The sequence below is a fragment of the Taudactylus pleione genome, unplaced genomic scaffold (genome assembly GCF_031769625.1).
Source record: "Taudactylus pleione unplaced genomic scaffold, aTauple2 ptg000454l, whole genome shotgun sequence".
NCBI classification, from domain to species: Eukaryota; Metazoa; Chordata; class Amphibia; order Anura; family Myobatrachidae; genus Taudactylus; species Taudactylus pleione.
The window spans coordinates 484092-508667 of NW_028284856.1; the positions used below are offsets into that span (position 1 = coordinate 484092).

General features: G+C 42.7%; 1 protein-coding gene across 14 annotated transcripts in view; it reads right to left on the minus strand.

Annotated features, from left to right (window-relative positions):
- Positions 1-21644: 21644 nt before the first annotated feature.
- The window catches only part of ANK2 (ankyrin 2), a 696877-nt gene continuing 693945 nt past the window's right edge, over positions 21645-24576 (minus strand). For all 14 annotated transcript variants that reach the window (XM_088448313.1, XM_088448312.1, XM_088448319.1 and 11 more), the window contains one exon: positions 21645-23774. In XM_088448313.1, the coding sequence (XP_088304439.1) occupies positions 23591-23774 (184 nt within the window). In that variant the 3' untranslated portion in view covers positions 21645-23590. The remainder of the gene's footprint in view (positions 23775-24576) is intronic.

Sequence of the window (24576 nt, forward strand, 5' to 3'; positions counted from 1 at the left end):
TATTGGATCAATTAACAAATCAAGTACAATATTTATAACTTGTACATATGATTTGATGTAAAACTTTTGGATATCATGAGAATTTTTAAACAAATGGAAGTATAGATGTACAGTATGTATTTATTATTTATAGGTTTTTTTAGATGTATTTAATTGGATTTATTTGTATGAATTTATAGATAAGACACTCATCTTGAAAAAGGCGCCGCAGAGCACCGAAATGCGTTGAATAGTGTCTTTTCCTGTCATCATTTACTTGTGTGGCTTCCCTACCATCTATATATGCTACCTCTGTACCTTATGTCTATACCCGGGTCCATTCTGATAAGGATATAGAGATGAGCATTACACCATCTTTGATGGTAGGGTTTTATTGTCTATTTTAATAAACATATCCAAGTTTTGGATTATATTATAAACCAGGTGACTGCCTTGTTTTTTGATCTTTTTAATTTACATCGGTGGATGAGATCCTCCTATCTCATGTGAGGATTCCACGTCATTGACAATCCAAAGATACCTTTATATGCAAGTACTACGTTACCAGAAGTAAGCATACATGTGAGAATCTCGCCGTATACTTTCTTCCCTCACTTTCGGGTGATATTTCTTCAAGGGAGGAGGATCTTATGCTGGGAGAGGATCCCTTTTTCACCTTGGTTTTGTTATCACACACATCTTTGCGGTGGTGTGCGCTCAAGAAGTGACTGTATTACACTATTGTACCCCCCTTCCTAACCCCAAATACCTTCATAAAGTGGCTGAAATAAGCCCTAAATTCTTTGGCCAATTATGTGTGAAATAATCACATTGTACCATACAGTACAATACAAAGAGCATCCTAATGACTGCCATGATACAGAGAGCATACTAGTGACTGTCATACAATAGAGAACAATCTTGTGATCATCATAAAATATAATCCTCTCAGTTATAAATACCATCGCTATCATCATAACAAATTCAACATAATTATCCTCTTTATAATCATTAACTTACCACTTCATTAATAATTCCATTCATGTTCACTGATTCCTTAAATACTGTACATTTATCAGTTTCATTAAAATAACTCTGTTATCTTAATTAACTCTGTTAGGCCATTAACCACTTCATTCTCATAATCCCTACTTTAACTATCTTTATTCTGATAATGATCTTTCCTCAGATACACCCATTCCTCCATCCTCTCCCACTGATTCCATTTTAATTTTGTTGCTGCCATACTGCCCGGCCATAGTGTGGAGGAAGGATGAGGAGAAAGAGCCATCAGAGAGGGATTCAATCGGGAAACCGGCTGCCTTAATACCGACAGCCGGCTTCCCGACTGTCATATCCCGGCGAGGGTGAAATGCCGGGCGTCTAGATGTAGACGCCTGACATTTTCCCGACGCCGGGAGACAGGCTATACTGTCTATACACTAGTATACCATACTAGTGTATGGGGACAGCGGGCCATTCCGCAAACAGAAGGTAAGTAGGAGATATCTGTGATATCTCCTGCTTTACCTTCCTAATGAATGGCCCGAAAACTTAATTTTCACAATTGTAGTTGAAAATTTGCCTTTTCACCTACTTTTGTGAAAATGAAGTGATGATGAATAGGCCCCTAACGGTGTTAAAGGTTGTTATTCTGTAATTAAGGCCAGTTCATGTGCAATAAGCAGCTTGAACAGACTGGAAATCAGACATGAAGAAACAAATGGCATGGTGACTTCAGCTTTCCAGGTTTATTTCCAATTATTTTCTAGCACTGATATTGGCCCCCAGTGTTACATGAGAGGAAAAGAAAGATTTGTGCTGCACTAACTGGGACCTTATTTTACACGTTTTCATAAAATAAAACACACAAAATCTGGTTATTGCTAATGCTGCAAACAGAGGACTTGCTACAAACCTGTCAGTGATCCTTTGTTAAGGATTCAGTGTGTACTGTATATCCAATTAGTTAACGGTAAACTTTAGTTAATAATTCCATTAACATCGAATAATTAGCATTTTAGTGCAAGAGTAGAGTATCAATGGAGGACAAGAAACTTAAATCATTTCTGCATTACCATTTTTGGAAGAGTTTATTGTAATAATTAGCATGAAGTTAAAGTGACTAACAGGAAACATAGAGGAAACCTACTGACAGTGAGAGGAGATTATAATAATGTGTGTTTGCTTCATAGACTGCTTCCTATTGGTCCACTTTGCCACATGCCTGTCACACAGCCTGCAGGTAACCAAGTAGCTGCTGCCACAGCAGGTTATTTGTTTCCTCTCAACAACCCAATTTGTAGAGTCCAATTAATTTATATAGTTATTAAGACATGTTTACACCTTATTTATTATTGGAGTGGAATACTTATGCAATCAACATATTTACATTTATCTTACTTTTTATTTTGCCCATTTCTCTCTAATGTTTATGTGGGTACCAATCACATTTGCCCTTAACTCTTGCTGTGGGTTTCAATTTTATTGACTGAAAGTCGAAACTGAATAATACGAAGTCAGAGGCCATTTCATTGAAAATATCTATATTTATAAAGGGGCCTATACACGGTACAATTTGCAAACGATCCAATCTTGTTTGCAATTTCCATTGAAATCCTGAACAAACGATATTGTGCCTAAACATGGAACAATTTTTACAAACGACCAAACGATATAGATGTCTCGTTACAGACAGCAAATCGTTAACGAAATTTAGTTTGCAGCAAACAACCTCACGATGCAGGTCCAGGAAAACTGATGTTAAACTGTTCATCGTCCATCGCATCGTTCCTTGTGCATACACACGAACAGATGTGTGCCAAATCGTGAAAGATAGGTCGATATCTTTCTGCAGGTTCAAGAGATCAGCGACCACGATCAGCGACAGCGGGCACAATCCCCACACACAGCACTTTTTAAATGTTTGTTCGATCCAATCAATCGAGAACAGCCAAATTGTATAAAAAATTGTCAAAGTGTGTGGGGGCCTTAAGGCCAAGTGAGCCATTATATCTCAAACACACACATATCGATATGCCAAAATCCAATTCTCAATAAGTAAGTAATTTGTTAATACCTTCCAAATCGGAGGACATTTTGTTTAACTTAACCTGCTACCCCTTTACTCAACTGAGGATGAGATTTGCGGTCCCCTAGCTATGCAGCATTACCACCTTTAAAATAATGACACTTCCCAAAATACCTTACATTATTCCAAACAGATACCTATCTTCTTCAAAGTACATATGGTACAATAATATGGCTCATGTGTCCTTTCAATAGATGGCTTTTAAAAAAATATTGGGGGCTTTGCTCTCTATAATTGGACTACATATCAGGAAGCATGTCTTCCGTCCCAATTGTTGGAGTGGTCTTTGCCTATGCACCGAAATCCATGACTGGACCTAGAGAATGCTCTTATGCAGAATTTCCCTCCATCAGGCCCTACTATGGCTCCCAATACAACTTAGACCAATGAATGTTGACACCTCTAATCTCATCATCTTATTCTCCTGTGGTATGAGACTGAACTATAGTGGTTACTAAATATTCTTGCTAAATTCATTACTGAACTTAGGGGTCTACGTACTAAGCCTTGGAGAACGATAAAATGGATGGAGCGAAAGTACCAATCAGTTTCAGTCACTTTATAGGATGTGTTTTAAAAATGACAGGAGCTGATTGGCTGGCACCTTATCACTTTCTTATCACTTTTCACTCTGTCTCCTAACACTGCTTAGTAAGTAGACCCCTTAATCTTTTTTGCCCCATATGCACCCCCCTGGTTACGTCACTGATCAGATTTCTTTGGATCTTCCAGATCTTGCTTTGCCTTATATTCCATTTCTGCACCATTTGTTTATGACAAAGGAAGTTTCAAACTGGAAACATTTAGATAACTTTCTAAATGATTACCGTGCTTTGTAACAGTCAATTATCATTGGCAAGAGCTCACTTCCTATTTAATGAGTTCATGGATGTAAGAGTATAGCTGACATCAGGGGCATAGCTAGAGCTATGAGGGCCTCATAGCAAAATTGCCACGGGGCCCTCTTAGGCTATGCTCCCCCAGCCCCTCGCACCCATGTTATGTCTCTCCTCACTGATGCTGGGAGGAGGAGTGGCCACGGTCCGGGGATGTCCTAGAAGGCTCAGCACAGCCACGGCTCCTCCCAGCAACAGTGAAGAGACTTCTTTCAGAGCAGGGACGGGAGAGAGCAGAGTTGCTGCTGGTCAGTCCGCTTTTAGAAGCGGAGAAGTTGCCCATAGCAACCAATCAGATTATACTTATCATTTATCTAGCACCTTCTAGAAGAAAATAGCTAGAATCTGATTGGTTGCTATGGGCAACATCTCCACTTCTATAAACCAGCACTTTAGTAAATATACCCATAAGAGTAATTCCTACCACCCAATTGCTCTAATGAATAATCTACAAAGACAATGGATAGAGCTTCTCAAGTCTACAAGCTGAAATCCATCAGCCCAGAAGACGTGCCACATCTGAAACAGCTTACTAGCGGAACAGCACCAATCTGCAAGGACAACTACCACGAAAACAAAGTAAGGTTGTTGAAAACATTTATTTGCATGCTATTTCCATATAGGGGTAGCATATAGCTGACTCTGTTTCTATAGTAAATAACTACTGCACCCAACATACTGATGCTTGGTTTTTATTTGCACAGCCCTTAAAACTGTTAGGTAATTAACTACTGCACCCAACATACTGGTGAAAAAGTATTTCATATTATTTTAAAATCTGTATCAAGGCAGGAAATTACTCTGTATCTGTGTTGGTATATTGTCCTCTCACAATTTGTTTATTTTACTGCTGACCCCTTGTTGTGTGAGGAGGGTATTAGGGGTGGGGGTGGAATCAGTGTGGACACCTGGTTTGAGCCATACTTATTTGTCACTATTGGGCTGCCATAGCCAAGACTGCTTCAACATCAGTGCCTAGATTTGAAGTGCTTAGTTTAAAGTGTAAATAGAACATGTAAGTTAAAGCCGGAGTTATTCAGGAGTTAAACAAGAGGAGAACAGGAGGAGATTTTAACAAATTAGCAATTTCTGCTGTTAAGAACTGCTTTTATTTACCACCTCATTACCATCATGCCTATGGATTGTGCCTGCACCTGGATCACCCATGCTGCCCGTATCCCTCCTGATTTCCCCATGCAATCTGCTTAGCCACTCCAACTATACCTTACTGAACGACGCAGCAAGATGACCTCTCTAATGGTCCTTGGCTGTGGCCCCAAAATCATGAGTCTTGGTGCAATTTTGCTGAACGCATTTTTTTTTTCCTCTTAAGTTTAGACTAACCTCTCCATAGATGTTAGATTACTGTGACCCTTGTATCCAGCTTATCTGTGTCACCCATGCTTGTCTGGCATCTCCCCTTTAGAATGTAAGCTCTCACAAGCAGGGCCCTCTTCCCTCATATGCTTCTCCTTGCCTTACTTATACTGTAATTTACAACAGCACCCAACCCTTGGTTACAGATACCATGCTGCTTATCTAAGTGTTATGCAGCAATGTATTAATCATGTATCTGTCCTGCATTGTTTGTACTGTTAATATCTGTTTTTTTGTGTGCTTATTTGTTTTATGTACTGTGTAAGGCGCTGCAGAACCCTTGTGGCGCCATATAAATAAAGGATGATAATAATAATAATAATATAGGGGGTGCAACTCTTCCTGTACACATGCTGTGCTCCTTGACCTCTGCTGTTCCCCACTTCCTGATCTCTGCTTCTTTTCCTGTTTGCCTTAATCTCTCTCCAAGACTTGATACATTTCCCCCTGTGTATCTATATTGTTTATTCTTACACAGTGCACAGTGATTGGAAATCATTATGTATTGTACTTAAAGAATTGCTGATCCTGTGAAGGAATATTGGTAGAATAGTGATATTTCACAGACAGATTACTGCTGGGCACCTTTGCTTTTCTAAGGGGCATATTCAATTAGCCGCGGGGTTTACCCTGCGGCTAATTGTCGCGCTGGATGGTATTCAATTAGCAGGGACTCCACGCGCGGGTGTCCCTGAGACCCCGCGCGCGAGTCCCCGCTGTTTGACTTTACCTCGCACCTCATGTAGGTGCGAGGTAAAATCAGCGTGAGGCCGCCCTATTCGGCCTCGCGCGAGAGGGTATAGCACACTGATTCCGCAGATCTCGCGCGAGAGTCCCGGTCTAATGAGGCGGGGAAATAGCTATTTCATTGAATAGCTAAACCCCGCGTCGCGGGACTTTAGCCTGTCAATTAGCCGCGGGTGAAATCCCGCGGCTAATTGAATATGCCCCTAAGAGAGATGAGGTGTCCTAATTCTCCAGAGGTTGCTATTCATTTGCTGAATTTTTAGTAAATCACAAAACAATTCTCAAATGAAATCACCATTGATGAGTATCTGGAATTTATCTGAATTCAGTGTATGAGAATACAGGGCAGGCAGGGGTGTACAGTATTTATAATGGGTGCAGGGTACTTTTTTTTATACTTACTTCTCCGAAGTCCCACAGAGTAGTGCTACACAAAACTGGCAGCCGCGGCCATTTTCCAGGCGTTTTGTCCATTTTCAGTAGACTCCGGGTACAGACTAGTGCCCAAAGTCTACTGCTGCTGTCAGTTTGTTGACGGCAACCGGGGAGGAGGAGGCCCCGGACGGAGAGTGAACACGAGTGAACAGGAGGGGGCCCCGGACGGGGAGTGAACACGGGCCCCTTCTCTCTTAATATGCTGCCTATTGCCATTTTGGAGGTTCTTGGGGTACCTAGTGTTTTGTTAAAGATTACTTGACTATGTGACCCAATAGATGCCAAAGCGACCAAGACTTACTTTAGTCTAAGGACCACATCACGCTTCTCATACTCTGAGTCCTAGACCATGTTTTGAACACTGAAGATCAAAGTCTTTTCCTTGACACCCTCCATGGTCCTCATGGTACTGTCCTTTCCTGGCTTTCTATGGCCTCTCTTGTTTCTCCTTCAGTCTCTACCTATAACTGTTGCTCATGTTCTTATATGATTATTTTAATAATTTTGTTTAATCATATTTATTTTTTTATTAAAACGGAGTCTGTTCATTCTTGGACAAACCCTCTACCTGATTGATATATTTTGTTATTAGTATATAATTGTATTGCATCTCCAGATTTCTTCTCCCTCTATTTATTTGCAAGTAGCAATACTTCATTGGGCTGCAGTATGATAAATGATTGGGACAGCACCAGAGAACAATCCTATCTTCATTCCTTCAGGGCCTGATTAAGAGATGTACGCTAATGCAATCACAGCTGCAATTTCGCACGGACCACAGCTGTGAAAATATGCTAATGACTCACTCGCGGTCCAGTGCTTAGAGACACCCACTTAAAACATCTCACATTCGCTGCACACCCACAAAACCAGAAACATTGAATGCGGATCAGGTGGTCATCAGCCTTCTGAGTAAGTCTCCTCCCTAATGAGGTGAGTAGAGTGCGCAGACACCCCGGAGCCCCGTTCCCGTCCGGACCTTGTTATCTCGCGATAGCACTGTGCTGGCCGTCGAACGGAGCTTTGGAGGAGACTGCGGGGGACTAGACTGGTGAGTGGTGAACGTGCGCTCACTCCAATACGGTCCGGATCATCAGAAGACAGAAGACTGAAGACTTCAGCAGGTGAGGCCTCACCAGAGACTTTGTTACATCATAAGCAGGTTGCGGACATCTGCCTATTAACTCAAAGAACATAACGACTTTACTCTGGGTGTGAGGGACGCCTCACCACCCAGCCGGGCTCCATTTATATACCATCTTTAGCAATTTAAACATCTAGTGTGGATACCTTTAATCCAACACCACCAGGTATGCACAACCTTCCCCCCCCCTCCCTACTCATTAATGTAGAGCAAATAAAGTATCTGTATCTAAGTGCACACATTGTATATTATATTTAAAAAAAAACATGAGCACTGTGACTCAATAAATAGGACTTTTAGGTTTAGACTGTGTTTGGCCTCAATTTATTTGGTAAACATTTCACAGTTTTTCAGCACATACAGATAGGGATATTTAGGCGCAGACCTTTTGCATATGTTTGCATATGCCCCTTTTTATATTATTGTACTACAAGAATAAGGGATTTTCTTCATTTAGGTCTTGCAGCCAAATGATAGAGGGCCTAATTCAGATCCACTCGCAAGCGCTATGTGCTCGCAAGCGGGTCGATGGCTGTGCAGTGCGCACGTGCGGCGTGCTCGAGCCCTGGAGCGAGCGAGAAATCACTCGCTCCGGTGCTCGCATCCAAAAGGGGCGGCTGTTGATGTTGATCGACGGTTCGCCCCGTTTGGTAGGCAGATCGGGGGGGGGGGGGGTGGCTTGCCAAACTGAGGCGTTCCCGAAGGTACGCCTGCCAGTGGTGAGCTTCCGGCTCTATTAGAGAAAGAAGCTCACTGGGGCTTGCGGGAACGAGACCCTACCACAAAGCTCTCGTCGCAAGCCCGATAGTCGCGACCATCACCTGGCAGCTCGCAAAAGCTGTGGGTGGTCACCCACAGCTATGCGAACGGCCAGGAGGCTGGTTTTAAAAAAACATGCGGCTGTCCTGATTCAGAGTGAGCGCTCGCTTTTTGCGAGCGGCTCTGAATCAGGCCTAGAGTCCCCATTCAAGTGAGCGCCTGTGACACCATTTTTTGCATCAGCCTCCTGAGTAAGTCTAGGCTGTCACAGACATACGAGTCTCCAGACACGCAGAGGGTTCTCCTGTTGCGAGCATGAGCGCAGAAGCCTGGAAACAGCATTTAAACAGTCCGTCACGCCTGCGTTTTTCTAACTACCCCCACCATTACCTCCCCCAAACACTGACTACCCGTCACTCACTTTCAGCTGTGCGAGCGTAATCACACATCAATCGCTGTGCGCGTGTAGTGCGGCTTATATGCATGTGCAGTGGCTAGCAATCGCTTGATCTGCATAAATATGATGCATGGAGTTAGAACCGGAGTTCGAACTGGATTTGGACTTTTGACTACTTTCTAACCAAAATGTAAACAATTTCACGAACACACAGGAATGCTGCCACTCCACCTTCATTTACACTCCCCTGAGACTGGGTACGGCTGCTGTCTCATGCTGCAGCCAAATCGAACTCCACAAACTGCTGGATGCAACAAACCCACACACACGAGCGAAGGAGACGCTGTGGCTTTTTGCAGATCACTCTATAATTTTTTCATTTCTGATTAAGTTTAACATGGTTTTAACTTAAAATGCAGTCACCATTTATTCTTTTTTTTCTCCACCTGGACGTTATACTTCCGCTACTTGCACACCCTGCCAGATGTAACCTACGCAGTGCGCCCCAGATGGCTGCCTCGGATGGTTCATTCTTGGGCAGGATGAACAAACACATGGATGTATTCATTAAGTGCATTTCATATTTCATATGTTTCAGTCACCCGTAAATCTCATGCCCGAACTGCAGCACTGTTGCTGTATTTACAAATCCCTGTTTTGTAAAATGTACTTCCAACCCACTGTATGATATACTGGTGTGCTATACATCCACTGTATGCTGTACTGGTGTGCTATACATCCACTGTATGCTGTACTGGTGTGCTATACATCCACTGTATGCTATACTGGTGTGCTATACATTCACTGTATGCTATACTGGTGTGCTATACATCCAATGTATGATATACTGGTGTGCTATACATCCACTGTATGCTATATTGGTGTGCTATACATCCACTATATGCTATATTGGTGTGCTATACATCCACTGAAGTGCATCCTCCATGGGCAGGATGTACTTCATGTGGATCTAATCACCCAGGGTGTATTATACTGCCACACATGTGTCAGTTTTCCAATATATTCCTTGGGTCCTTGTATGGTTTATCACCCACAGTGCATCCTTCGTAGTGCGCACACCATGGCTGCCTCTCCTGGTACACTCGTGGAAGGGATGAAAAATACATGGACCTGACTATTATGGTGGGACCCTACTCCTAGCATCAGGATGCTGCAACCACCCATTTTGTGTCATCTCTTCTAGGCGTAACCTATTCCACCCAGGGTAATCCTACGTAGTGCGCCCAAGACGGGTGCCTCATTTGGTACCTTTGTTGGTGGAATATATAACCCATGGAAGTTATATCCTAAAATGTCTGCACCAACCCTGCTATAAGCTTATTGTGCTCTCTAGGTTTCGGTTGATTTTAACTCGGTGTGGTTTTCTATTTTTTTGCAACACCAAATCCTTGTACAATGTACCATGTTTTCTGATGTCTGTAAAGCGACTTTGAGTCCTATGGGAGAAAAGCGCTATATAAATAAAATGATTATTATTATTAATATTATTATTAAATATCGACATTGTGTATTTCTCTGAATCAGGCCCTCAGTCTTCCTCTCCTCTTCTTCCCTCTATAGGGGTACCTAAAGCTAAAGGTGCTTTTCTTGTCCATCTGTGAAATTATACACACTTGGTTCTTTTACCACCTCTACCCTGATAACACCCAAACAATATTTCCTATAATAAATACAATATAAACCCTGGATTTATTATCATTTTGATGAAACATTAGAAAAAGGAGACTTCACTTTTTGAAACAAGAGGCCTCTTCCAGCAAGAACACCTGGGAACGGAGACATTAGTTTCCATTATGGCTTCTCTTTTCCGGGCTTTGTTACTATAAACTTTAATTGTGGGCCCTTTAATACAGTGTGCCTGGGCATATGACCCTTTAAAAGTAACACTTTGGGGCTCACTTTGAGTTGAACTAGTGCTTGAGGTTTTTGCTACAACTAGAACCCACCATAGTGTTCAAGTTTCCCAATGGTCACTGGAATGATTACATCAAAACTCACCAAGTACAGTAGTTTAAATGTTAGTATCACAAACAATTACACATCATACCTACAAATTTTATAATCCAAGAAGAAAAATAACACTACATAGTAGCTCTTGTTTCATTAAGTGCACATTCTTTGGTTATGTCCAAAGCAATTCTATCAATTTAAACTATATTTCTGTTTGTTATATTCAAAGTAAATTGAACAGTTTTGCAATTTTTTAATTGATCATCAACATTTTCATATTGTATAGGAAACATTTATTGTTTGTTTTGCTTGATTGTCAGAATAGCTCTAGTTAATCCTATGTTGCTCAATACATGCTGCTGAGTAGTGTCATTTTGTGTTAAAAGGCTCTTGCACATACATACATATATACATACATACATACATACATACAGTAGTTTAATTTATCCAAACAATAACCTGCTATGAAAAATGAATACAGCAGCTGACAATGTTTTCCTTCATTTGCCCACTTACATAAAAATAGGTAAATAATTATTTCATTATACAAATGCAAAACTAATATTCTAAAAATCAATTTATCACTTTAGATACATCTTACACAGGGTTATAAAATATGTGGCTAGTTCCACTTTAAGTGTTCATTTTTGGTGTTTGTTTTGTAAATCTTCAGTTTCCCCTTTTCTGTCCCTAAAGACGTACTCAGATAGCCATGGGGCTTATTTCTGCTAACCTTTTAAATAGGGGTGAGCGGGTTCGGATTTCTGAAATCCGAACCCCCCCGAGCCCCCCCGATCCGAGTCCGATCCGAGTCAGGCTCGACTTTTCCCGCCTGACTCGGATCTGACATCGAGGCAAAACGTCATCATCCCGCCTTCCGAGTCTCGCGGGTTTTGGATCCTATATAAGGTACCCGCGTCGGCGCCATTTTCTCACTCGGCTGTGGACAGTGAAGAGGGAGGGTGGGAGTTAGTGCTGTGTAGTGTAGTGTAGTGTAGTGCTGCTGTTGTCCACTACTTCAAAGTCCATAGGGGCTGGCTGTGTTGTGCTGTGCTGCTGTTGTTAATAGGGGCTGTGTCCACTACTTCAAAGTCCATAGGGGCTGGCTGGACTGTGTTGTGCAGTCAGTTCTCCATAGGGGCTGTGTCCACTCCAAAGTCCTGTGCAGTGTCCCAGTCCTAAAGGGGTGCTGTAGTGTTGTCCAGGGGGTGCTCTGTCCATCAGGGGTGCTCCCCCCAAGTGCTAAAAAAATAATATATTTTCTGTGTTTGTGAATTGTGTGCGCAGTAGCCGCACGTGCATCAACAAAGTAGTGCCAAGCGTGCGCCTGTGTCATAAGTAAAGGGCCGGCTGGCTTGACCGTTAAGGGTGCTGTAACCCCCGAAAGTACACTCCAGTCCAAACCAAAAAAAAAATTATTTTCTGTGTTTGTGAATTGTGTGCGCAGTAGCCGCACGTGCATCAACAAAGTAGTGCCAAGCGTGCGCCTGTGTCATAAGTAAAGGGCCGGCTGGCTTGACCGTTAAGGGTGCTGTAACCCCCGAAAGTACACTCCAGTCCAAACCAAAAAAAAAATTATTTTCTGTGTTTGTGAATTGTGTGCGCAGTAGCCGCACGTGCATCAACAAAGTAGTGCCAAGCGTGCGCCTGTGTCATAAGTAAAGGGCCGGCTGGCTTGACCGTTAAGGGTGCTGTAACCCCCGAAAGTACACTCCAGTCCAAACCTAAAAAAAAATTATTTTCTGTGTTTGTGAATTGTGTGCGCAGTAGCCGCACGTGCATCAACAAAGTAGTGCCAAGCGTGCGCCTGTGTCATAAGTAAAGGGCCGGCTGGCTTGACCGTTAAAGGGTGCTGTAACCCCCGAAAGTACACTCCAGTCCAAACCAAAAAAAAATTATTTTCTGTGTTTGTGAATTGTGTGCGCAGTAGCCGCACGTGCATCAACAAAGTAGTGCCAAGCGTGCGCCTGTGTCATAAGTAAAGGGCCGGCTGGCTTGACCGTTAAGGGTGCTGTAACCCCCGAAAGTACACTCCAGTCCAAACCTAAAAAAAAATTATTTTCTGTGTTTGTGAATTGTGTGCGCAGTAGCCGCACGTGCATCAACAAAGTAGTGCCAAGAGTGCCCCTGTGTCATAAGTAAAGGGCCGGCTGGCTTGACCGTTAAAGGGTGCTGTAACCCCCGAAAGTACACTCCAGTCCAAACCAAAAAAAAATTATTTTCTGTGTTTGTGAATTGTGTGCGCAGTAGCCGCACGTGCATCAACAAAGTAGTGCCAAGCGTGCGCCTGTGTCATAAGTAAAGGGCCGGCTGGCTTGACCGTTAAAGGGTGCTGTAACCCCTGAAAGTACACTCCAGTCCAAACCAAAAAAAAATTATTTTCTGTGTTTGTGAATTGTGTGCGCAGTAGCCGCACGTGCATCAACAAAGTAGTGTCAAGCGTTCGCCTGTGTCATAAGTAAAGGGCCGGCTGGCTTGACCGTTAAGGGTGCTGTAACCCCGAAAGTACACTCCAGTCCAAACCAAAAAAAAAATTATTTTCTGTGTTTGTGAATTGTGTGCGCAGTAGCCGCACGTGCATCAACAAAGTAGTGCCAAGCGTGCGCCTGTGTCATAAGTAAAGGGCCGGCTGGCTTGACCGTTAAGGGTGCTGTAACCCCCGAAAGTACACTCCAGTCCAAACCAAAAAAAAAATTATTTTCTGTGTTTGTGAATTGTGTGCGCAGTAGCCGCACGTGCATCAACAAAGTAGTGCCAAGCGTGCGCCTGTGTCATAAGTAAAGGGCCGGCTGGCTTGACCGTTAAGGGTGCTGTAACCCCCGAAAGTACACTCCAGTCCAAACCAAAAAAAAAATTATTTTCTGTGTTTGTGAATTGTGTGCGCAGTAGCCGCACGTGCATCAACAAAGTAGTGCCAAGCGTGCGCCTGTGTCATAAGTAAAGGGCCGGCTGGCTTGACCGTTAAGGGTGCTGTAACCCCCGAAAGTACACTCCAGTCCAAACCTAAAAAAAAATTATTTTCTGTGTTTGTGAATTGTGTGCGCAGTAGCCGCACGTGCATCAACAAAGTAGTGCCAAGCGTGCGCCTGTGTCATAAGTAAAGGGCCGGCTGGCTTGACCGTTAAAGGGTGCTGTAACCCCCGAAAGTACACTCCAGTCCAAACCAAAAAAAAATTATTTTCTGTTTGTGAATTGTGTGCGCAGTAGCCGCACGTGCATCAACAAAGTAGTGCCAAGCGTGCGCCTGTGTCATAAGTAAAGGGCCGGCTGGCTTGACCGTTAAGGGTGCTGTAACCCCCGAAAGTACACTCCAGTCCAAACCTAAAAAAAAATTATTTTCTGTGTTTGTGAATTGTGTGCGCAGTAGCCGCACGTGCATCAACAAAGTAGTGCCAAGAGTGCCCCTGTGTCATAAGTAAAGGGCCGGCTGGCTTGACCGTTAAAGGGTGCTGTAACCCCCGAAAGTACACTCCAGTCCAAACCAAAAAAAAATTATTTTCTGTGTTTGTGAATTGTGTGCGCAGTAGCCGCACGTGCATCAACAAAGTAGTGCCAAGCGTGCGCCTGTGTCATAAGTAAAGGGCCGGCTGGCTTGACCGTTAAAGGGTGCTGTAACCCCTGAAAGTACACTCCAGTCCAAACCAAAAAAAAATTATTTTCTGTGTTTGTGAATTGTGTGCGCAGTAGCCGCACGTGCATCAACAAAGTAGTGTCAAGCGTGCGCCTGTGTCATAAGTAAAGGGCCGGCTGGCTTGACCGTTAAGGGTGCTGTAACCCCCGAAAGTACACTCCAGTCCAACCCAAAAAAAAAATTATTTTCTGTGTTTGTGAATTGTGTGCGCAGTAGCCGCACGTGCATCAACAAAGTAGTGCCAAGCGTGCGCCTGTGTCATAAGTAAAGGGCCGGCTGGCTTGACCGTTAAGGGTGCTGTAACCCCCGAAAGTACACTCCAGTCCAAACCAAAAAAAAAATTATTTTCTGTGTTTGTGAATTGTGTGCGCAGTAGCCGCACGTGCATCAACAAAGTAGTGCCAAGCGTGCGCCTGTGTCATAAGTAAAGGGCCGGCTGGCTTGACCGTTAAGGGTGCTGTAACCCCCGAAAGTACACTCCAGTCCAAACCTAAAAAAAAATTATTTTCTGTGTTTGTGAATTGTGTGCGCAGTAGCCGCACGTGCATCAACAAAGTAGTGCCAAGCGTGCGCCTGTGTCATAAGTAAAGGGCCGGCTGGCTTGACCGTTAAAGGGTGCTGTAACCCCCAAAGTACACTCCAGTCCAAACCAAAAAAAAATTATTTTCTGTGTTTGTGAATTGTGTGCGCAGTAGCCGCACGTGCATCAACAAAGTAGTGCCAAGAGTGCGCCTGTGTCATAAGTAAAGGGCCGGCTGGCTTGACCGTTAAAGGGTGCTGTAACCCACAAAGTACACTCCAGTCCGAACCAAAAAAAAATTTATTTTCTGTGTTTAGCCGCACGTATATATCAAATCGATATAACATAAATGGAGGACCAAACTTTCTCCGATAAAAATAAAATAGAGAAAGATCAAGAACCACTTCCTCCTAGTGCTGAAGCTGCTGCCACTAGTCATGACATAGACGATAACATGCCATCAACGTCGTCTGCCAAGGCCGATGCCCAATGTCATAGTAGAGGGCACATACAATCCCAAATGGCAAAGTTCAGGAAAATGACCTTGAAAAAGACATTTAAATCAGCTGAAGAGAAACGTAAACTTGCCAATATGCCATTTACGACACGGAGTGGCAAGGAACGGCTAAGGTCGATCCCTAGTATGTTCATGACTAGTGGTTCAGCTTCACATGACGATGGAAGCACTCCTCCCACTAAAAAAATCAAAAGAGTTAAGCTGGCAAAAGCACAGCGAAGAACTGTGCTTTCTAAGAAGATATCACAAATCCCCAAAGAGAGTCCAAGTGTGGTGGTGGTTGCGATGCCTGACCTTCCCAGCACTGGACGGGAAGAGGTGGCTCTTTCCACCATTTGCACGCCCCCTGCAAGTGCTGAAAGGAGCACCCACAGTCCACTTGCTGATATGCAAATTGAAGATGTCACTGTTGAAGTACAACAGGATGAGGATACTGGTGTAGCTGGCGCTGAGGAGGAAGTTGGCGAGGAGGATTCTGATGGTGATGTGGTTTGTTTAAATCAGGCTCCGGGGGAGACAGTTGTTGTCCGTGGGATGAAAAAGCCCATCACGGTCATGCCTGGGCAGAAGACCAAACATTCCACCTCTTTGGTCTGGCAATATTTCTATCCAAATCCGGACAACAACTGTCTTGCCATATGTACCATATGTAAAGGTGAAATAAGTAGGGGTAGGGACGTCAACCACCTAGGAACATCCTCCCTTATACGGCACCTGCAGCGCGTTCATAAAAAGTTACTGTCAAGTTCAGAAACTTTGGCTCAGACCGTAAGCAGTCCAGGGACACCTAAATCCCGTTGTCCTGTTGTATCCAAGCGCCTGCAAACCACACCGTCAACTCCCTCCTCGTCAATTTCCTCCTTAGTCAGGATCGGAAGTAGTCCTGCAGGCCATATCACTGGCATGACTGACTCTCCTATCCGGGATTCCTCCGGAGGATCCTGCATTGCTACGCCTACTGCTGCCGCTGCTGCTGTTGCTGCTGCTGGGAGTCGTTCATCATCCCAGAGAGGAAGTAGGAACACCACTACTTTTACTAAACAATTGACCCTCCAACAGTCCTTAGCGAGGAGGATGAAGTACGACAGCAGTCATCCTGAAGCAAAACGTATAACTGAGGCCTTGACTGCTATGTTGGTGTTAGACGTGCGTCCGGTATCCGCCATTAGTGCAGTGGGATTTAGACAATTGATGGAGGTAGTGTGTCCCCGGTTCCAAATCCCGTCTAGATTCCACTTCACTAGGCAGGCGATACCGAGACTGTACAGAAACGTCAGAAAAAGTGTCCTCAGTGTCCTGAAAAATGCCGTTGTACACAATGTCCACTTAACCACGGACATGTGGACAAGTGGAACAGGGCAGACTAAGGACTATATGACTGTGACAGCCCACTGGGTAGATGTATCACCTTACGCAGCAACAGCAGCAGCGTCACCAGTAGCAGCATCTCAGAAACGCCAGCTCGTTACAAGGCAGGCTACGCTGTGTATCACCGGTTTCAGTAAGAGGCACACCGCCGACAACCTCTTAGAGAAACTGAGGGAAATCATCGCCCAGTGGCTTACCCCACTTAGACTCTCCTGGGGATTTGTGATATCTGACAACGCCACCAATATTGTGCGGGCATTACATCTGGGCAAATTCCAGCACGTCCCATGTTTTGCTCACACAATAAACTTGGTGGTGCAGAATTTTCTGAAAAGCGACAGGGGCGTGCAGGAGACGCTTTGGGTGGCCCGAAAAATTTCTGGCCACTTTCGCCATTCAGCGACTGCGTGCCGAAGACTGGAGCGCCAGCAAACACTCTTGAACCTGCCCCGCCATCACCTGAAGCAAGAGGTTGTGACGCGGTGGAACTCAACCCTCTATATGCTTCAGAGGATGGAGGAGCAGCAAAAGGCCATACAAGCCTATACATCCACCTATGACATAGGCAAAGGAGGGGGTATGCACCTGACTCAAGCGCAGTGGAGAATGATTTCCGTGTTGTGCAAGGTTCTTCAGCCCTTCGAACTTGCCACACGTGAAGTCAGTTCAGACACTGCCAGCTTGAGTCAGGTCATTCCCCTCATCAGGCTTTTGCAGAAGCAGCTGGAGAAAGTGAAGGAGGAGCTAAGACGGAGCGATTCCGCTCGGCATGTGGGACTTGTGGATGAAGCCCTTCATTCGCTTTGCCAGGATTCCAGGGTGGTCAATCTGTTGAAATCAGACCACTACATTTTGGCCACCGTGCTCGATCCTAGGTTTAAAGCCTATGTGGTGTCTCTCTTTCCGGCCGACACAAGCCTGCAGAGGTGCAAAGACCTGCTGGTGAACACACTGTCAGCTGAAGCGGAACGTGACACGTCAACGGCTCCTTCTTCATTTTCTCCCGCAACTGGGGCTGCCAGGAAAAAACTTAGGTATCCTAAGCAACCCGCTGGCGGTGATGCAGGGCAGGCAGGACCAAGTTTGGACATCTGGTCCGGACTGAAGGACCTGGCAACAATTTCTGACATGTCTACTGTCACTGCATATGATACTGTCACCATTGACAGAATGGTGGAGGATTACATCGGTGACAGCATCCAAGTAGGCATGTCAGACAGTCCATACCTGTACTGGCAGGAAAAAGAGGCAATTTGGAGGCCCCTGTACAAACTGGCTCTATTTTACCTGAGTTGCCCCCCCTCCAGTGTGTACTCCGAAAGAGTGTTTAGTGCAGCCGGGACCCTTGTCAGCGAAAGGCGTAGGAGGTTGCTTCCACAGAATGTGGAGAAGATGATGTTCATCAAAATGAATTATCAGCTCTTCCAGGGAGACCAGCCTCCAGAAGGTACAGAGGGACCTGTGGTGGTGGATTCAAGTGGGGACGAGTTAATACTTTGTGAGGATGAGGATGTACACACTGAAGAGGGTGAGGAATCGGTGGATGAGGAGGATGAGGATGACATCTTGCCTCCGTAGAGCCAGTTTGTGCAGGGACACATTAATTGCCAGCTTGTTTTGTGGGGGCCCAAACGAACCAATCATTTCAGCCACAGTTGTGTGGCAGACCCTGGCGCTGAAATGATTGATTTGTTAAAGTGTGCATGTCCTGTTTATACAACATAAGGGTGGGTGGGAGGGCCCAAGGACAATTCCATCTTGCACCTCTTTTTTTCTTTGCATTATGTACAGTTTGGGGCCTAGTTTTTCTAACTGCCATCCTGCCTGCCACTGCAGTGTCACTCCTAGATGGGTCACGTGTTTGTGCCGCCCACTCGTGTCGCTTAGCATAGTCATCCAGCTACCTCGGTGCAACCTTTTGGACATAAAAACACTATTGTGAGGTGTGAGGTGTTCAGAATAGACTGGAAATGAGTGGAAATTAAGGTTATTGAGGTTAATAATAGCATAGGAGCAGAAAAACCTACAAATTCTGTGATTTTAGCTGTTTTTATGCTTTTTTTCAAAAAAATACAGATCCAAAACACAAAACCCAGAACCCAAAACACGGAAGGGTGGTTTTGGCAAAACCAATCCAGATCCAAAACACGAAGAAAGATCCAGATCCAAAACCAAAACACAAAACACGAAAAGTGGCCGGTGCACACCCCTACTTTTAAATGATAGCAGAGAGGTGTATGAGTAGGAGGAGCAATTAATAGACCAAATCTCAATGATCTTGCGGAGACTGGGGTTACTTATGGGTATTTCCACAAATTCGAAAATGGTGCCCAGGTCATGCATCCTACCAGAAAGTACTGCTTTATAGGGGGTGTCCAGTGAGCAAGCAATATTTTTAATATAGTGAAAGTAAGTGAATCAGTTTTTCATTATTATAAACCATTATCATTGGTATTCATGTATGTCTACTTTGTAAAGTGTACTTTGTGATATACTATTCAATAACTCTCGTATCACAAGGAGTAAGTACATTGTATCATTGATTCTATATTATATTTTGTCTGTTAATGTTTTTTTGTGTGCATACAAACAATGCAGGCCCATACAGCACAGGAAGCAAAATAAAGGCTCAATATCTCACTTCCAGATATTGGGCTCTTCATTTGGACACTGGAAAAGTTTTCCTTTCACACAATGATGCCGTTTGCCTGCCTAATCCATTCTCTTTGCACCTAGATGTGCTTTTTAATGTTTTCACACTGATGATATAATAAAGCAGTTTAATGTACTTTATACTGATGTCATACCATGACAGCACATTGGGAGCAAAGCACCATTTGCACACAATTCTTCAAGTGGGAGGTGATGATGGTTTTATTGGGTTTACAGTAATTTTATATGTGGCTTTGCTTGTGGCTACATTTGATCTGTATCTGATAGATCAATATTACCAGTCATCTAACAGGTCTGCAGTGCAGGAGAGAGACCCCTGGCTCAGTTGCTTAAATACCATGCCTTGGTTTCATTTGCAATTCCAACATGGAAGTTCTGCATTGGAAAACACAGCACAGTGTTGAAACTTGCAGGTTGTCAATGGTAGCCCTGTCCCATAACTAGCAGAGAAGTTGGGACGTTTCACATCAATGGATTAAGCATAAGTCGTGTTGGATAACTTTGAAGATGAACATGAAGGGTACATGCAGTGCCTAAATTCATAAAACTAAACACAACTGTAGAATCCCAGATTGGGCCAAAAACCCAATAAAGTTCTGAAAGATAAGAGGGATTCCTGCCAGCCTGTACATGTGATTTCAGAGGACTGATCATGTGTCATGGGACATGAACCGCCACCATGGAGCGGGCACAATGGCAGTTGCCCCCTGCATCTGTTCACAGCTGCTCTGCATTAACATGATATAACTCCCAACCTTCTGGTGAATTGGGACTAAGTGGCTAACAATTGTGGACCGTCCCAATCAAATTGCTACAGTTGGGAGGTATGGAGCAGACCCATTTTTATTCTTTACTGAGCACTGTGACTGTATGTCTGTGTGTGACTAAGTGTGCAACTGTATGTGTATATATGTGCATGACTCTATATATGTAATGATATGTATTTGTGTGACTTTATGTGTACATGTGCGTGACTGTATGTGTGTGACTGTTTCTGTACAGTATGTGTGCGTGACTGTATGTATCCATGCAATCCCCCTTCAACCAACCCGCTTGACAGGATTTGTCCCGCCGTCCCACCGATGATAATGGTATGGGAAATGGAAAGAGAGAACTCTCTCACCTGCTGGGCAAGCAAGATTAATTCCTCCAGTGTGACATGAAACAGCAGTGTGACACATGGCCATGTCCTCTTTTTGTGTGCCTGCTAAAGGCATGCCACATCCCAAATGTTACTCTTTAGGGTACCTCAGACTTAAATGCTCTGGGCCCCGAAAGCCTTAATCCATCTTTGGCGGTACCTCTACCTTCCTTTTTACATGCAAGGTTGCTGCAATGCAGTGTATTCCATATGTCTCTAGATTTAAATATATGATCTGGCAAATCTAGGATTAAGGGATACGTAGGTTCCTTATAAATGCTTGGTGTTGGATCTTGAAGATTAGCACTGTATTGGGATAGCAAAATGGCTACTGACAGCCATTTCTTTTCATGTTCTTATGTGTGTATCAGACATGAAGTGGTACAGGAATGTGGAAAGCAGACAGGCCATAAATCTTTTAGGTGTTGTCTACTGCGATGTACACCTGCGTTAAGTTTTAGAAAGTTCTTATCAGTAGTTAACCAATAGAGTAGTTTGAAGTAGGTTTATACCCATATTAGTAAGAGTTAGCTGGGTATGACAAGTAGGATGCTATGTAAGCAAGAGACAAAGGATATTCGAGCGGCCTGCCCTAAGCTTGGATCAGCCTGCAGCTGGTGGACAGGAAATTGTTTGTCCAGCTATTTCTGAAATAGACCGAAGGCTCCTGGATTGTGTAACCATTTTCTATTCTGAAGCTAAGTAACTATTATTCTTTTATATGTTGTTATTTGTTGTAATAAATTACATATTTTTTCAAGATACTGGTTTATGTGGTTTAATTAACTTTCTGTATCCAAGAACCTTATTTCGTTCCACCGGGAACAAACACGTAGCATAAAAAGTATAAAAGGGAAAAACAACGTAATGTATTTATTCCCTTAAATTATATAGTAGCTGTTACCTGTGGAAATCACACTTAGCAATTCGGATACTATTACTAGAAATATGTTTAATACCACTATGCATAGTTGGTTACCAGAGAAGGAAACAAGTAATTATTTGTACATTGAACACTTTATTTAATTAAATCAGCCATTGTACACGTTGCAGCTATGTATTGTTAGTGTGATTTATTTTTTTTGCCATTTTAACACATGCCCTCATAGATATATTAAATTAGTGTTATCACCATGGGAACAATATACTGAATCATCAACTTAAATGACACGTCTCACAGTAGTTTTTTTTTTCCTTTATACCAGAGCAGAAATAAAAAAAAGGAATCAGAACCCATAAAAGTGATGAACAATTTATGCTGTTACACATACATCATCTGCACCGCAAATAGCACAACATAATTTTTCTTCAGACTTGGTCAAACAATGGACATGGCAGCCCTAAATAATGGAAGCCGCAAGACTCCAACTTTCTTGGTAAATGACCTGACTTGCTTACTGAGAAAGGAATTTAGCAATGTTACTGCCAGAAATAAAATAAAGCTACACAGTAGGTCTTTTTATTAATTAAACCAAAGCACTCTTTAGAATTGTTTCGTTTACAAGGGATTTAATGAAATCCTATTAATTTACAACTGACATTCAACTTTCTCAGTGGGTCTTTCCCCTCCCCTAAATCCTTAAGAGCAAAGGCCTAATTTGTTTTTAATTTTTTTTTTTTTTTTTAATATTATTTATAAATTAGCAACTTCAAGATTAATGCAATGTTTAGTTATTTTTGTTTGATTCCCAATCTATACTTACATTAAATAAATGGGTTTAAAATGTATAGTGCGTATATGTATTTATATATATATATATATTTGTACGTTAAAAGGCTACATAGTTTAAACCACAAGAAGAATAAGGTACAGAAGACGAAAAATATTTCCTTTTTTATAATCCCTTCTTTAAAAAAAAAAGTGCATAAATGCTATAATCATTTCCAAGGATTAGTTCCGAGTCCGACGTAAAAACATAAAAAATAGAAGAACGGAAACCTGCTTTGTGTCTTTAGCTTTGGACATAAAAATAAAATACAGAAATAGAAGAGGACACATTTGTGAAAACTGTTTGCTCAGTGCTAAGAGGGTTAAACAAGTTCCACGCATGATTACAGGAGTTTAATTTAATCTTCATTTAATGCCACATGCATGTGCCATAAGAAATCCTTATAAACACGGTGACTAATTTATTATTTTTTTTCCTTTAACTGGGGAAATACCTCTCCCATTGCATTATTTACAGTGTCGTGACTAGCAGACATTTCCACTAGTTATAAGACAATGTGGTCTGCTATAGCATTGATGTGAAGAAATATCTGCAGTAGTGTAGTTGTGGACTCTACCACGTGTCCTGTTTAGAATATATGAATAAGTAATTAGGCATTTTTATAAGCACATAGGAAATTGGTTACCTATTTCTTTACCTTCAGGAAATCTCAGTTTAGCGTAGGTGATTTAGAACGATAGCCACTAGAGTAACCTGTAACTGTAATGGTTGCACATCACATCTTTGAATCCTGTTCTGAATGCTTCGAGCATTATCAAGTCTCTGAACAGTCGCTTCCATTTACTGCAATGCTTTCTACAAAATGACGTATGGTCATGGCCAGCAGTAGCTTCTGAAATCTGCACATCCAAGCAATTCTTTCAGTTTGGTACGTAACACGGCATAGTCCATCCATTTTAAAGATGCCTTTACAGAAACTATGAAGAGGTCTGTGGACATAGCTGACATGTAGGAGAAACTGAATTCATTTAAAATAAAAAAAAAGTAATAATAAAATGGATATACCATCCAAAAGGATGCTATCTTTGGTCACAAATTATCCTTGCATTTACAAACAGACACACAAAACTGATCATTTTGTTTATGACATTTGCAGAACAGGAGCGTCAGTGTCACCCAGTGCATATGTTACTCATGGCCCTTGTGCGTGGAAGAGGATGTACATTTTGCATACTGACTACAGATATGTGTTGTGATTATGATGCGGTAGCATCTTATTTGGCCGCTTTCTCCCAGTCCTCTACACAGAAGCGGTTGAGTAGTTGCTGAAGGTCAGTCTGGAGTTCATCCTTGAGTAGCACTTCCGGGACATCCTCCAGCTGCTCAACAAAAACATGTTTCCCATGCTGGTCCTTCACCACAGTCCTCTTTTGTGTGTTAGTTCTATTCATCTTTGTTCTGTAGGGCATAAAACACATTTATTTTATGATAATAAACAGTATAAAAGAGGCTTAAGATCATTTAAAAGTAGGTTATTAGGAAACTGTGAAAGGGGCATAAAGATAAATAGATTTACCAGCTATTTATATAGCGCATACATATTGTCTGCAATATGGAGAGGTGACAATCACAGTGCAACACTTAGTACAGTCATTTTACAGTTCATGCACCTATTTAATAGAATATGAGGAAAAAAGCGAGTTAATCCAATATATAACAAGACGAAACGCAGAAGGGACTGGTGAGTGAACCTTAGTCCTGCTCACAGTTGAATAACAGTGAATATTGTGAAGCTTGTCTTCATCTCCAGACCACAAATTATCTATGTACATTATCTTGAGCAAAGTAGCTTCAAAAAGTGAAGGACAGCAAACCCCCCTAATATTTCTAGTGCCCATCTATGCTTTTTTTGTAAATATTTGTATATTTCATAATCGTGGTACTGTAACACTCCGGAAACTTTTTTGGCCTGTGATTTTAAACGTCTGGCACCTAAAGAAAAAAATGTTGTCTAAAGTATAACTGATGCTTACTGCATCCAAAATTATGGTCTCATATTCAGTATAAGACCTTATTATTATAGGAGATCCATAGGGACCATATGTAAATACATTTATTGGGGCTTACGTTGAGAGTACTGGTAATGTAGTCTTCTGAGTGATATGTATGCTACATACTGTAGATTGTACAAAGCGGCAGAAGGTAGAGGCTTTGCTTTCTTCCATCCAGATTTAATAGAACAATTAGCAGCGTTTTATAT